The 15415-nt window shown below is 52.7% G+C and overlaps 1 protein-coding gene across 3 annotated transcripts in view; it reads left to right on the top strand.

Moving 5' to 3' along the window:
• The window catches only part of LOC119125348 (retinoic acid-induced protein 1), a 32630-nt gene extending 17418 nt beyond the window's left edge, over positions 1-15212 (top strand). Inside the window, exons 1-5 of one of the 3 annotated variants that reach the window (XM_037255714.1) lie at positions 3475-5224; positions 5337-11462; positions 11575-11668; positions 12158-12207; positions 13910-15212. In XM_037255714.1, coding sequence (XP_037111609.1) covers positions 5400-11462; positions 11575-11668; positions 12158-12207; positions 13910-13918 — 6216 coding nt within the window. In that variant the 5' untranslated portion in view covers positions 3475-5224; positions 5337-5399 and the 3' untranslated portion in view covers positions 13919-15212. Of the gene's footprint in view, positions 1-3474; positions 11463-11574; positions 11669-12157; positions 12208-13909 lie in introns of those variants that run through there. The other 2 variants (XM_037255713.1, XM_037255712.1) reach the window with 2 other exon arrangements.
• Positions 15213-15415: the final 203 nt, after the last annotated feature.

Below are 15415 nucleotides of genomic sequence, written 5' to 3'. Positions count from 1 at the left end.
GAGCGGGATGTTGTCATACGGCTAGCGCAGCAGTTGCCGCCTCACGCAGACCCGTGGCAACGTCATGGCCTGGCCACGTGTTAAATTTTTCACTACCTGAAAGACGGGCGGCCTGTCGGGCATCTGGCAGCTACGCCCGAAGGCCAGTCTAGCCCTAACTGTGCAGTAAAAAACAGACGAGTAGCCTCAACAGCACTACTCCAAATTTGGACAGTTTGGCCTTGACGGAGGTCTGCACTCCGCTGAGTGTCATTGTAGCCTTTTTCTTGTTTTTTCAATATTGCCCAGAGGAATGCTCACGCGCATACACACATGCACACACTCACTTACACAGCCGCTTTGAAGCGGACGGAGGGTGTTCTTTCAGCGCTGAAGACAACAGCGGCAAATCGATAGTCAGCGCCGGTGCGCGATAACGATCTCCGCATCTCGGTCCCGCACGCATCTGCCTGCTGCACTGCTGCAACTCTTTCCTGGCGTGGATCTCCATCTCTGACACAACCCCCCTCCCACCCCCTCCTCCTGACCCTGAACACCTTCCCCATGCTAAGTGTCTCCACTTTGCTTCCCTTCAGCACTCTGGCCCGCGCTCCACAACCATCCTTTCCTCTTTCATCTCTTCCTCCCCCTTTCCCTTATATAACAAGTCCCTTCCTGTCGTTTTTTTCTTTCGCACCTTCCATATTTTACCTTTCTCGTCTCTCTGACCTGCTTTTTTTCGCTCTCTCACTCGCTCGCTCGCTCGCTGGCTGGCTGGCCGGCTCTTCCCAAAGCGTCGGCTCCAAAGACTTGCGGCGCCTTGGCTTCCCACGCTTCTCTCATAGTCGTATGTCTGTTGCCCGTCTCTGTCTTGACGGCAAGCATGCAAAGGAATCGTCATTCTGAGCAGATGTGTGGTGGAATGAAAGCGCTCACCTTCCTGTCACTATTTTAGGCCCACACCTAAGCCCTGTCAAATAGAAAAGCAGTGATTTGGCGCCATCTTGTGGCATTTTTGTGCTAAGGACCAAGGTCGACGTGAGTGTAGGTGCTTCATTTTGACGGGCCAATTTGACTGCTTCCCAAAAAGTTTAAACTCTAAACGCAGCCAGTGGACGTGAAATTCCAAACTTAGCGAGTCCCTTCAGTCTGCTCTGCACACGCTTTTGTCTTCCCCCCCCTCATCTAATCTTCCTCCTGCTGCTCCACAATCTCCCTCGCTGATGGAATACCAAGTAGCTCTGCAGACCACATTGCAGGACCTCAGCTCCCTGGCGCGCCGCCAAGCGTGTGCGCCCAAGCGTGCCAGCGCACGGAACGACGGAAATTAGACAGAGAACGTCCGTCACTACGCGCTCTTCTACTTCTTCTTCTTTTCCTTCTTTTTGCTTGTGTCGCTTTCCTCACATCTCAGGATGTGTCACTCTCTCTCTTTGTTGTGGAAGGTCAACAGGAGGCCCGCTTCACAAACACACACACCCGATGCAGAGGTAATCCTGGAAGCTTGAATTCATTTTCTAACAAAAACCAAAACTGACCCAAAACCGTCATCACCGACGTACACACAGCAAATAATGAGCAATCCTCATTCCGGTCACATGCCCAGGTAACCACGACAACGTCCTCACGCAGAGGGAGGCAAACCCTGTGTGTGTGTGTGTGTGTGTGTGTGTGTGTGTGTGTGTGTGTGTGTGTGTGTGTGTGTGTGTGTGTGTGTGTGTGTGTGTGCGTGCGTGCGTGCGTGCGTGTGTGTGTGTGTGTGTGTGTGTGTGTGTGTGGGCGTGTGTGTCACCTCCGTCCTTCTCATCCCCGCCCGTCTGCGCGCGCCGTTACCATGTCAACAAAGGCAGGTTTAGTCCTTCAAAGGTCAGCTGCCCATTGGAGGTGACCGCGCCTCGAAAGATGTGGAAGGAGGGATGGAGGGAGTGGAGAAATGGAGGAAGAAGACGAAAGTGTTGCAATATTTTGGGGTTGGGGCAACCAACTGGCAAAAGCGTCATTTTGTGTGGTGGTGCCTTAAATACGAGTTCTATGTTGTACCCAGACAGACCTTCTTGAGCCTCTGCGAGGAGCCATTCGTATTACAACATTTTTCTTCCTTGCAGAGCCAGGCCACTGGCCCTCGGTCTTGTTACAGCCACACATAGCGATCAACACAAATCAATACAGGTTAATATATATAGTTTTTTTTCATGTTATTAGATCAACCTTGACTGATGATGATGATGTATTTGTGCATGTTTCGAATGCGTGATAAACACGCCGACCTGTCATTGACACCCTGCGGCCAGATGTTCATCTTGCATGCTTTCTCCATGCTGCTACCATGCTGAGTGGCTCCCCCGTTGCCATGGCAACGACACACTCCGCTCTTTGTGTTGTTGTTATTGTGTCTGCTTTTGGATGGCATCGCTTGGCGCTGTTTGTTCCTCCGCTAAAGGTCAGCAGGCATCGTCATGTTCAGAGAGGGCGCAAAAGAAAAAGTTTGGCATTGCGTCCGCACTCACCTCATCTGCCGCCTGATCTCCACACAACAGATGTGTTGAAACATCTGGATCCCAAAAAAATTATCTGAGAGAAAATGGGAGCTAGATACTCAAACTAGTTTTTGTTGGTGTGTTCGTTCGACATTTTCGTGTGAAGTGTCATCCTCGTCAGCGTGAGAGCACTAAGTCATGTCTGTGAATGTGGATGAGTCATCCTCCACCCCACAGATGAGGCAATTGCATTTCTCGCACACACACACACATACACATGCGCAAACGCTAACCGCCGTGCCTCACACAACTAAAATGGTCTCTCAAAAATCGAGCGGCGCCAAGCTGCGTTTCCTCACGATTGGATGCTATTGAGGCGTTTCGGCCGGCCACTTCCGTCCGCCTCCAACAAATACCGCATTACTGGTTTTCATCAAGTCGAAGACGAGGAAGCGCTTGCTCGACTTTAATATCCCTTCAATAAGGCTTTGGGCCATATTGGCAAAGATAGGCCGAGTTGGAGGAAAAGAGGTGCAGTCCAGACGATGCTTTGTTTTCCAACATTTTTCTGTTGGGTGGCGAAATGGAATCGTTTGGATTCATCCATCGAGGCTCCAACTGTTTTTCAAGACTGAATGTACTGAGATTGTTTTGATGTTTGTGTAGTTGTTGATGTGAAAAATGTTATTGGAATGTGAATAGATCTCAAAACCTGAAATCCCTGTGGTCCCATTGGCTGGTTGTCAGGATCAGATCTGGATCTGTTCTGGATCTGTCACTTCTTGAGCGGCAGCCGGCTTTGGCACCTCATTTGCCATCCATCTGCTCCTCTCGACGCGGCCGGACGATTATTCTGTGCGACCCCGCCTGACATCCAGCCGTGTGCCATGACAACGGGACACTTACAAATGTCAGAGCAGATATTGGCTGAATCCATCTCCCGAGCGTCTCCCTTGGGGTCCTAACCTCCCCGGACCGCCTGGTCACACTGTCTGTCTGTCTGTCTGTCTGTCTGTCTGTTTGTCTGTCTGTGTTGCCAGTCTCCACCCAAGAAGTTCAGTTAAAGTTCAAGATTTTTTTTTAACCGTGTATCCTTCAACCATTTGATTTAATCGGCGTCTTGATTTTCATGCAGGGGTGGGTCTAGTTTTTTGTGGCTGAGATCGATGCCTCCCTCTTGGAGTCTGTTTTTTTTTTTCAGCCTCTTTCCTAGCTCGTTTTACTCCTTGGTGTCAGCAGGATCACACTCGCGAATTAGGCGCTTCAAAATTTTGGAATAACACTATCGCTAGCAGTTTTTGCTTTCTTTGGAGTCATACTGAGGCCAATTTAGAGCAACACACACAAAACAAAGACACCTGCAATGTGTGAAACACGGAACCGATGTTGCTCGCCTTCCGCAGCCATGAATTTCACTTACTGCTGCCTTGGTCTGGAACACAGCCCCCGTGATGGAGGGGGGCTCATCGTAGTTAGCTGTGGAGAACACCACCTAGCAAGCAAAGTGGGTGCACTGATGAGGGGAGGTGTGTGTGTGTGTGCATGTGTGCGTGCATGTGTGTGTGTTATTTTTGTGCGCGTAATTCGAGGGGACTGGTGAGAGGTTTGGTTTGCCGTGTAGTTGATCCGCTTAGATGACGAGTGTTTCAACCTGATATGTTAATGGGTGGAGTCTATTTGCCTTATTTTTGATGGTACGTTGTTTGACTTGGACTGTGCTGATGAGCAAGTGTGTTTATGTTAGCTTCCAGGCCTGCTCCGCCTGCTCGCGATATGAAACGCGTCTGCATGCACAATTAACAACGACGAGGTGAACGCGGTGCGGCACTCCATCCCTCCACCCTGGCGTGTGTTTTTCTGTCGGGGCAACGCGAATGGGTTTGCGCACCTCCCCCAAACGCGCAGCCCTACCGGGTGCGTCGTTATATTTCACGCGCAGGACTGCTTTAAGGTCACCTTTTGTGTTGGGGTGTGCTTGTGGCAAAAGAAGATAAATCCCGTCTCAAAGCGCCTGTGAAGCTTATGCGATGAAAGCGACCAAGGCGCCGAGAGAGGAGTGCAACTGTGTGGCGGCTCGCCACATTCTGAAGCATCCAGCTGAACAATCAGATTTTCTCCTCTCTTGCTTCTTGCCGTCGTCTCCACTCTCTGGCTTATTGATGTACGCTTATAGACCGGAATCTGCTGTCTAGAAAGGTCATCACCGCGACGTTTTAGCCCAGGAAAATGCTCGCGGTGTACGCAAATGTTGCCCGAGAGGCTCGACGGCCTCGCCGAGTTGTGAGGCGTGCGCAGCCCACGGCAGTCAATTACGCACACGTCGGCCTCTTTCAGCAGGAGGGAAAGCTCATTACGGAGCTCACCTCGTTGTACCAGTGTGTGCAACGTACCATGTTGCATTGCATTACACTGCGTCGACCTGTCCAGTTTGTGTGTGTGTGTGCGTGTGTGTGTGTGCGTGTGTGTGCGTGTGTGTGTGCGTGTGCGCAAATTGCCCGTTTCAGACATGAATAATGGCAACGCGCGTCTGGTGGCGCTTCCTGGGGCCGCTTGCAAGCCGGGGTATTGTGCGGGAGGCGGCAGGCTCGTACAGCACAGAAAAACACACACTGACAGACTGAGCTGAGAGCTTCGTCTCCTGGTGACTCCGTCTCCTCGTCTTCCTCTTCTGTTGTGAAGCTGGATGAAGATTTGGAGCTTGAAACTGCAATTGAATTCCTTATACCAGCATCAGTGCAATGGAATCGGGATCGAACTGTGCCAATTAAGTGATTGAACTACCATCTATCGACCTATTGATTCTTTTTTTGATACCATGAAAGTATACAAAATGTCTCATGAGTGTCTTATGTCCCCTGCCCCATTTCTCCATGTTTTCAGAACCCTCACCTCCTCTTTACCAACAACTCCCCCACCCCGTTCTGCTTTCAGACTGTGGTAGCGATGCAGTCCTTCCGTGAGCGCGCCGGTGGTTACCACAGCAACCAACCCTGCTACCAGCAGGAGCCCCACGAATTATCACGCCTGGAGACGTACCGACAACACCCACATCATGCCCACCCTCAGCTACCCCACCCGGGGCCTGGTCCGCATCCAGGCCCGGGCCCGGGGCTGTCACGGTCAGCCTATGACGCCCGCTCACTGGTGAACGCTACAAGCATGTCTGCAGCTGCAGGAGCAGGAACCGCAGGAGCACCTAAGGACTGTTATAGCCAGCCAGCCTACCCTGGTTTCCCGGTCAACGGCGGCGGGAACGGAAACGGAGGCTCAGCACCCTCGCAGGCAAAGAAGAAAGTCCCCAAATTCCCTCCACCAAGTTCCGGCCAACCTCTACAAGGTCACGGTGGTTACAGTAACCACATGGGCCCCGGGACTTACTCAGCCCAGTACATGAGCGGGGGCCACCTCCAGCACAAATGGGAAGACCCGGCTCAGTTGTCGTCGTATGAGCACGAGATGGTCGGGCGACTCGAGGCTGGAGGTCCACCCGCCCCTAACTCCTCACAGTACATGGACCAGAACATGCTGGGCCACTCCCAGACCCAGTGCCCCCAGCCATCTTATCCCAGCCCTCATCAGCAGTCACACCAAAGTAACCCTTCACCGTTGATGTACCCACAAAGTCACCTGCACTATCCCCAACCTTCCCCCTCTCCTTCACCATACATAGAAAAGTGCAGCCCCATGCCGCCATGTTATAAAAGTTACAGCGTGCCGCCGAGCTCGCAATACGGCAGACAAATGAGCGGCCTCGGTAACCTGAAGCAAGGAGCCTACCGGGCATCTCAGAACAGCTACAGCTACCAACACCCCAGAGGTTATGAGCCACAGCCCCCTCTGCAAGCCATGAACAACCCACAGGAAGCCCACCCCAACCCCAAATACCAGCACTTCAGCCAACCGCAAGCAAACTACTGTCTCTCAGAACTGTCTGTCAGGTCACCCGAGCAGTATTATCAAACTTGCAGTCCCTCTTCGAGCCACTCACCCGCACGCTCGCTGGGACGCTCACCTTCATACAGCTCCACCCCGTCGCCGCTGATGACCAATCCCGAATCATTCCAGTACGGCCAACCGCCCATCACCCCGGGGGCGGCCTTGTCCTCGTCGTCTTCCTCGACGGGCCACCAAGAGCACGGCGCGTCCAACGCCATGCTGTTGCCCCCACGCTCACACCCGTCCCCCAGCGTGCCCCACGCGGCAGCCCACAGCTTCACCAACGCTCTTCCAGGACCGAGCGTGAAAGAGCGCTTCTCCGAGAAACTGCTGTCCAACCCCAGCTTGTGGAGCCTGAATGCCCTCACCTCTCAGGTTGAGAACATATCCAACAACGTCCAACAGTTGCTGCTTTCCGAGACTCTGGTGGCCAACAAGAAAGCCTCGAAACGGAACAGTGGTGGAAGCAGCAGCAGTTCTGGCAGCGCGGCGTCCTTGAAAAAGGGCGAGGGCTACAAAAGTCCATATTCAGAAAGTGCCGGTAGTTTAAGCGGCGGCCCAGCGCAGGACCTTTACTCGAACGTGCAGCACTCGCGGATGCCAATGGAACTGCACGAGGGGGGCTACTCCAGCAGTAGTGATGAGCAACTGGAGAGGAGCTTCTACTACAGAAACCAGGGCAGGAGTCCAGCTCAGCCTGCCAACAACTCCCACATCAACGTGGACACAATGTCGTCCTGTTCCATGACATCTCCGGATGACGTGTCCACCAGGTCTGGAGACTCAGGATTGCACAACTTCACTCCCGACCCAATTCGATGTCAGTCGATGCAGGAAGACGGCGCTCCCGTGAAGAGCCTCGCTGAGGGGAGCATTACAGTTCCCAGTCCCGTTAAACCCGACACCGACTCATCTTCCGACATACAGCGGATCAGCCAGCCCGTTAAAGAAAACTTTGAGGAATCGGCGTGGACGGAGAAATCAGCTGAGCAAGAAGTGGAGACTCGGCCCAAAACACCTGACTATGAAATAGATGCCTGTGTCGCCAAACTGACAGAGAAACGAGAGAAATGGTCAGATGAGGGCAAATGTTCTTTTCTGTACAACCAAGTCAACAAAAACAAAGACTTTTGCTATGCCGAGACGCCGTATGAAGCGGTTCGGAGGAAATATGAGCCGGATTCACTCGAACAGTCCCCAGCCGCCTGCTCTGACTCGAGCCACCATTTTGGCCAAGAGATAAAAGAAGCATACAAATCCGAGTCATCAATTGCTTCCGAGAGCTCCTTGAAAACGTTGCCTTTCCATCCTGCAAGTGACCTTGAACAGGATCAATATTCCACAGAGAAGGAGGACAGTTCAGACAACACCCCTCAAAGTGAGGCCTTGGAGGAGGACAACTCCAGAAAGACAGAGAGCAAACAGTCGCTTGAGAAAGACCAACAGGAGGAGGAAAACCGTGGACCCGAAGCAGACTTTGATGGACCAACGCAATGTGCTCTTTCCCCACCCATGTCTGATGAGGTGAGAAACGAACCAGTGGAGGAGGAGAACAGCGGCCAGTCAGTGAATTCTGACATCATGAAGAACAGACACGGCGCTGAGAAGCCTTCTGCCGACCTTTGCGCCAGGACAGAGAAAAGAGCAGAGTTCCACGGCGACCATGAGCTCGCGGGAGTGCCCGCGCATCCAAATGTGGCCACAGCCCCGGATGCTTCTTCCAGAGAATCGGCCATCGGCGACACGGCACCGCAGCCACAGTCTGCTATGCCCGTCTTCTCGGCCCTCAACGACAAGACAACGGCAACTCCAGCCCAGTCCAGGGATCACATGGATCACAGCGACGCTAAAGTGCTGGAGCCCGACTCTCCTCAGTTGCCTGGCAAGTCGATTCTTCCGTCAGCCCCCTCCTGGGCGGACACACCGCCCTCCCCAAAGAAAGGCGATGAGGACATGGAGCCAGGCCTCAGCTGCTCCAGCGCCGTGACCCCTTTGGCCAAGCCAGAGCCCGTGGCCCCGTCTGCTCAGCCCAGAGCGTTTGGGCGCAAGCATACAAGGGGGAGAAGGAAAACCATGCTTTCAGGGGTGGCCATCAGGCGACAGCTAAGCTTGGAACGGGACCAAGAGAAGGAGCGAGAAGGGGAGCCCCTGGCCTCTGAAAACGCCTGCAGGCCTTCTGCCAAAATGATGCTGTTCCCAGACCAAACTGAGCTTGCGCACCAGGAATCAATCGTGAGCCAGACAAGCACAATGTTAGCCGAAGGACTGAGTTCAAGAATGTGCACCCGCTCTTTCAATGCAGCAGACTTCCCACCCAAAGGCGAGGATCATTTGAAGAGGAAACCAGGCCCAAAACCTGGACCCAAACCAGCACTGAAAAATGGATCCAAGCAAGGGCCAAAACCGGCAGCCAAACCAGGCCCTAAACTCGCCCTAAAGCCTGGCCCAAAAGCAGGACTCAAATCAGGACTAAAGGATGTGCCAAGTACACCAGATCCGGCAGAAAAAATAGAGTCTCCGGGGAAACGAAAAGCAGGCTTAAAACCTGGGCCCAAACCTATTTCAAAGCCTGGATTCGAATCTGAAGAGGCTTTGCCGACCGTCAAAGCCCCCGTCGGTCGCCCCAAAGGCTCAGTTTCCAGAGCCAAGCAGACGCGACAGGAAGAAATCATTTTGACAGAGCCACAAGGCAGGGGCAGGAAAAATATCAAGGCCACACTATCACAAATAAACCAGGATATAAAAGTCATCAACCGTGACCAAAAGTCACCGGATGACATAAAAGCACAGGAAAATGACACTAAAAATATGACTTTAAGGTCAAGAAAGCCCCCACAGGCCAAAGAAAAGGAGAAAAACCTACACGAGGACGTTGTAACAACCCAAAGTGGCACAATTGAATGTTCTGAGAAAGAGGAAGTGCAGCCAACTCCACATATGGTGAAAAAGACGACAACAAAAGCTCCTGCATTGCTTCCAGCTGAAAATAGTGAAGAGTTGCTTCCACTCACATATCAGTCAGCCATGGATCCCTCTTTGGTGCCACTCAAGAAAAAGAGGGGTCCCAAGCCTAAAGCCAAAGCACTCCAACCGCCTGAGCAGGTTGTCTCCGCACCTCAAGAGGGTCCCAGAAGAAAGAGAGGGCCAACCACCACAGAGCCCGCGCTCCCGTACCCAACCAAACATATTCCCGAAAGCGATCAAGGGGACGTACCAGCGCTGCCTGCGCAGTGCCCCGCTCGAACAAAAGTTCTTCCTCCACGTAAGGGCAGAGGGCTGAAATACGAGGCCATGGTGCAGAAGATCACCTCGCCGAGCTCCAAGAAGTATCTCCAAACTCCTCAGACGGACGTCAATCTCAACGACGACGCAACGACCAAGGACTTTGCTCCCCATGCTGTCGTCCAGACGGCTATTCCTGTCAACGGCACTGAAATGATGGAAAGTGAAGTGAAAAGCAGACAGGCGGTTGCCAAACACCTCGACGGCATTGCCAGGAAGGAGGTCAAACGAGAAAGTGACATGCAGGAGATAAGTGGAGAAACACAAGAGTGGAGGCAAGAAGAGGATGCCAATGACCAAGGGCCAATGTGCAACGTCCAAAGGGCAATGGGGGCTCAGGTAGACCTCGGTCCTCGAGGAGATTGGACCCAACAGGCAAAAGCACTTGATTTACCCCCACCCAAGTTCTCCAAGCGGAAGCGATGGGCCATGGTGGAGAGCACAGATGCCTCCGTCGTAGCTTTGGAAGCAAGTGAGCTCATCGTGACCGCCCCGAGAGCTGCCAAGCAGAGGGCCATTAAAAATAACCACGAGATGCACCTGAAGCAGAAGAGGAAACGAAAAGCTCAGCCTGAAGAAACCCAAACAGCAAAGGAGATCAAAGTGGAACCCACGGAGCAACAAGACGCGATGGCAGAGGAGACCACCATGCCTTCGGAGGAGCCCCGACTGCCAATTGCTCCCGATGATATCAAAGAATGCCCCGAGGTGGGCGGCACAGAAGTCCTCCAGAAATCCAAAAGGGGAAGAAAACCATTCGCCCCCGCGGCTAAGCGCAAACGGGGGATGGAGGAGACGTCCGACAAGCCGCTCAAAGTGTACAAAAAGCCCGGGCCAAAACCCGGAATGAAGGACGCCTTGGAGGTCATCGAGGCCGTCGTGAGGGCTGCCGGCTGCGAAGCGGAAAAGCTCCAGACGCAAACAGACATGCGTGACGAGGAACACAAAGACGGCGTTGTGGGTCCCGTGCTGACCATCTCAGACAAGCAGGCCGAGAGCATTTCTGTCAGGAGAGTCCGAACCAGGCCCATCCAGCATCAGCAGTGGCAGCAGCAGCAGCCGCAGTCTTTCTGTCCCTACGTGCGCATGAACAACTCCAGAGACTTTCCATTTTGGTGCGCCATCGTCAACAAGCCAGAGGACGTGCACGTTTTCCAGAGACGAAGAAAGAAGGGAATTCTCCGGATGAAGAATCCTTTCACGGTGGCAAAAGTAGTGCCGCATACCGCCGCCATGCTCCAAGGGCCAGCACTCAATCCGGATCTAACCGGTAAACGTCTCACCTGCTGCCTGTGCGCAAAACCTTCAAACTATCGAGATCTGGGCGATCTGTGCGGACCGTACTATGCCGAAGACGGACTCCCTCGGAAACACTTGACCGCCGAGCCCGCCGTCTCCCTCGGGCAAGGGTCAGGGAATGCCGACCTGGATGAAGGTAGTGAAGAACCGCGCGCATCGTCAAAGGCCGTCGAGGAAGTCAAGGAAGGAGACAACGCGCGGGAGAGCCGAAGCGCCAGACGTCGCCGCCGGCCATACGGACGAGCAGACGGAAAAGACAGAACGGGCCTTCCTCCAAGAATAAGCCTTCGCGAAAGGTTAAAGAGAATGAGGCGGCTCCAGGACGGACCTTGCGCAAACCAAGAGGGTTCGCTCCAAAGGCTGCAAGATGAAGCCGAGGCCAGTGAGCACTGGGCTCATGAAAACTGCGCCATCTGGACCAAAGGCGTGATTGTGCTGGCCGGGCGACTGTACGGACTGAAGGAAGCCGCCGCCAATTCGGCCCAAACGGTACGAACACAAACATCGCCGCGTTGCCGAGCAACCGCTTTGTGCTGATGTTCCTACTTTTGCTTTTCCCTCTCTGTCCCCGAACGCGCTCGCTCACTGTGACGAACCCCAGAGCTGCCACAAGTGCCAGACTGCGGGGGCGTCCCTCACTTGCTGCTGGAGAAGCTGCTCTCGGAAGTACCACTACGCCTGCGCCAAAGAGACAGGTAAGCCAAGACCAGAGTCCGGCCGGGGATGGGGCGAGCAGGGAGCGAGAGCTTTGTGAAGCAGCAGATGAAGAAGTAGGACACCGGGAGAAGTGCTCGAGCCGGAGGTAGCAGGAGGAAGGGCGGATTCAAATGCTTTAGTCTGCAACAAGATGGCCGAACGGGCAAGTTTTATCCCAAAATGTTTGTGCACGATAGGGTCAGAACCCATCTTTTTTGTTTCATATGGTGGCTTTTATGTGTCACGCTGAAGATTTGAAAGTCTGCCGAGGCACCTGGGGGCGGGCGGGGGGAGGCGGGGGGATGGGGGCACAGCAGGCCCATTTCCCTCCTGCTGCGTGCGTCGGCCATACGTGACAGACTGCTTCCTCTTGCATCCTCTGCTGCTTGCTTCTTCTTCTTCTCTTCAGGTTAATGCTAATTGTGCTGGAATCCAACTTGTTTCTATTGACTGTTTGGTTTGTCTTTGCTTTCTCCCAAACTGTGCAGGCTGCACATTCCACGAAGATGACTTCTCCATCAAATGCCCCAAACATGAGGTAAGAACATCCCAAAGAACATGAGTCCACATTGTCCACGACAGGGAGCCCTCGTGGCAGTGGCAGGATGGATGGATGGATGGATGGATGGATGGATGGATGGATGGATGGATGGATGGATGGATGGATGGATGGATGGATGGATGGATGGATGGATGGATGGATGGATGGATGGATGGATGGATGGACGGATGGTACGGACGGCTTTGCTGTCAGCCAGACGCCATCTGGTGGTTTTAGGTCCTCACTGCAGCCTCAAAGAGGAAGGTCAAAGGCAGCGGGAGAAGGCGGGGGAAGGGGGTGTGAGGATGACATTCAGCAGGGAGCATCGGTGCGTTGAGGCACCAGTGCCCCCCTCCTTCTCCCCCCTTCGCTTCCTCCCTCCTTCCTCTTTCTGTTCTCCTCCGCGCAGACTGACAGTGATGAAACGCTGGCTGCTGATCAAAACACCCCACCCACCATCACTGCCTGCCTGCGACGCGACGCGCCTCGCATGCTACACACACACACGCGCGCACACGCACACACACGCTTCCTCTTCTCTCGTCTTGTTCCTCCTTCCTTCCCTCACTCGGCTTATTTGGCGCCTCCTCGCCTCCCCCCCGCTGCTTTTGCTGTTGCGTTCACTTATCCCCAACGAGCTCCCGCCTCTTTTTTTTCATTCTTCTTTCCCATTTTTAGTCATGCCGCCTTCATCCGTCCCTCCCCTGATCTCCTCACCCCCCCCCCCCCCCCCCCCACTCCCTTCACCGCCGCTTCCGTCTGAGCCGCACAAGGCAGCGGAGTGCGAGAAGAGAAAAGGGAGGGCAAGAAAGAGAGTGAGTGGTTTGTTGTTAGCAGGAGGAGGAAAAGCTGTCATCAGCGGAGGTGTGTGTGAGTGAGCGCGTGTGCGCGTGTAGGTCGGTGCTGTGCCAATTTAAGCTGCAAAGCCTAATCAAAGCGCCTAGTGCACAAACGCAAACACCACACCCAAGGGTCCCCTTGCGAACACACACAAAAGGTGAAGTCGCAAAAAAACGCCGCGCAGGTGACGCATGACTCACGAGGCTCATTAACACATCGCTGTTTGCGCGTCTAGCGAGGCAGGAAAGAAGCGAAGCGGCTTGTTTGCGTGGGCGCCACAGACAAACGGGGACAGTAAAATCAGACGAGGCGACGCAATCAAAGAGGCGAGAGGAGAAGGCGACGCCGGCAGGCGTGCAGAGGAGGAGAAGGGCCGAAGCCCAAGCACTTCTCCGCCGCCGAATCGGCGCAATTAGTGGGCGTTCCTGCTGCGCGCCGCTCCAATATGCAAGATGAATGGCAAGCGCGCGTGATTAGAGGCCGCTTCATTAGGCACACGTGCACGGCCGCAGAGGCTTGAAGCCCAAGTGGACTTAACGACGATCTTCGTTTCAGGAGGAACCGTCTCAAAGGCTGCACGCGAGTGGAAAAAAAACATGTTACATCATGTCCGGAAACTGCGGATAACTCCAATGTGAAAACCTTACTCTGGTTTTATAAATGTTCAAACCTTTACCCTAATTTAAAACCTTACTTTGAAACCCTCAAACGAAATTAAAACCATAATTTGAAACCTTAAGGCAACCCTAATTTAAAATCCGACTCGCTCCAACCGCAAAAGGCTCAATTGCGCGCGCGTGTGCGAGTGTGTGCGCGCGTGTGTTGTATTCACGCCCGTCTCCCCTCCGTGCCTTTTCAGGATTTGTAAGATATCCGATTGGACCACCTCGCAGGAACAAGGCAAAGATAAACGCTGTCCTAACAGCCAGCTAAGCCTATAAAAACGGACAAGATGACGGAGGGGCCCCGCGCCCCGAGGCGGCGCTCCCACACCGGCATCGAGAGAGAACTCTGAGAGGCGGAAGAGAAAGATGCTCCTCCAGAGAGCAACTCCTCAAGGACTCGGGCACCCAACGTTTTCTGGACAAGGGGGGCGGGGGGGGGGAGATCTGCTTGAAATGCCGAGCAAGGTCTGTCTGTCTGTGAGTGAGTGAGTGAGTGAGTGAGTGAGTGAGTGAGTGAGTGAGTGAGTGAGTGAGTGAGTGAGTGAGTGAGTGAGTGAGTGAGTGAGTGAGTGAGTGAGTGAGTGAGTGCGTCCTTCAGATGGGTGCCATCATCACAGATGATAGGTTGCCATCATCTCTCCACTTTGTCTGCAGGCCAAAAGGTGTGTGTGATCTTCCTAAGCGTCACTTTACTGTGCAATATCTCCAAGCAGCACATGTAGGCAGGCAGACAATATCATACGTATTTCAATCATATTTCTTTATGCTCTGCGGAGAATGATAAGAGCCAGTAAGAGTGCCGCACTGATGAGCTGAGAGGAGTTGAGACGGAGGCCGCCACAGACAATTTTCATTTTCGTTCAATGGAGGAAGTTCTGAGCTTTTCACAGTGCAAAGTGAGTATCTCAAGGCACTACTGTACAACACTCTTATCTTATATATTCATGTGCATTAACCACATCATCACACCGCCCTTGGGAAACGGTAACAAAATAGGTGACAAAAAATGGGTACAACTCTTCCATTGTTGCCATCATCTTTGCATTGCAAGGCTCCAAGGGTCCAACAAGGGGTCTGTTTGTCTCACATCTCTTCTGCACATTTTGAAATCGTATTCCTGTGGCCACGATATGTGAATCCAATTTTTGGGAGAGCCACGGCGCACGTGTGGTCTCGATGTAGCCTCTGACGCCACGCCGCGTGACGACACGCCGCACGAGGTGTCCGCTCACGTGACGCTCTAGGTGACATGTCTCGGTGATGTCTCAGTGCGTAAAAAAAAAAAAAAACACAAAAAAAAAAAAAAAAACGGCGTGCCAAACATTGAACACCTTTCTGACGGTTTATTTCATGGTGTACAGAAGTATTTGATGCTGTTTAAATGTAAAATGTGCTGTACTAATAATAACTGTGTATAGTATTTCCTAGAGATGTTTATTTTCTATAAAATGGAATACGTTATTGCTTATAAAATAAATAATAAAATCCACCGATGCAGATATGTCATCTCTTTGTAATGTTAAGTTTTGAGTGTTTTATTTTTTGCTTGATTTTTATCCCATGATTTATTTTTCATAAAAGGCTGTATAGTAAGGCTTTCATTTATGTATTTATAAAAAGCTATATTTTTTCCTGAAAAAAAACTTACTGTACATGTTTTTGTTTTTACTAAAAAAAAAAAGCCTTACTTATACATTTAA

Source organism: Syngnathus acus, chromosome 8, assembly GCF_901709675.1.
Source record: "Syngnathus acus chromosome 8, fSynAcu1.2, whole genome shotgun sequence".
NCBI lineage: Eukaryota > Metazoa > Chordata > Actinopteri > Syngnathiformes > Syngnathidae > Syngnathus > Syngnathus acus.
This window is presented reverse-complemented; position numbering and strand designations above follow the sequence as displayed.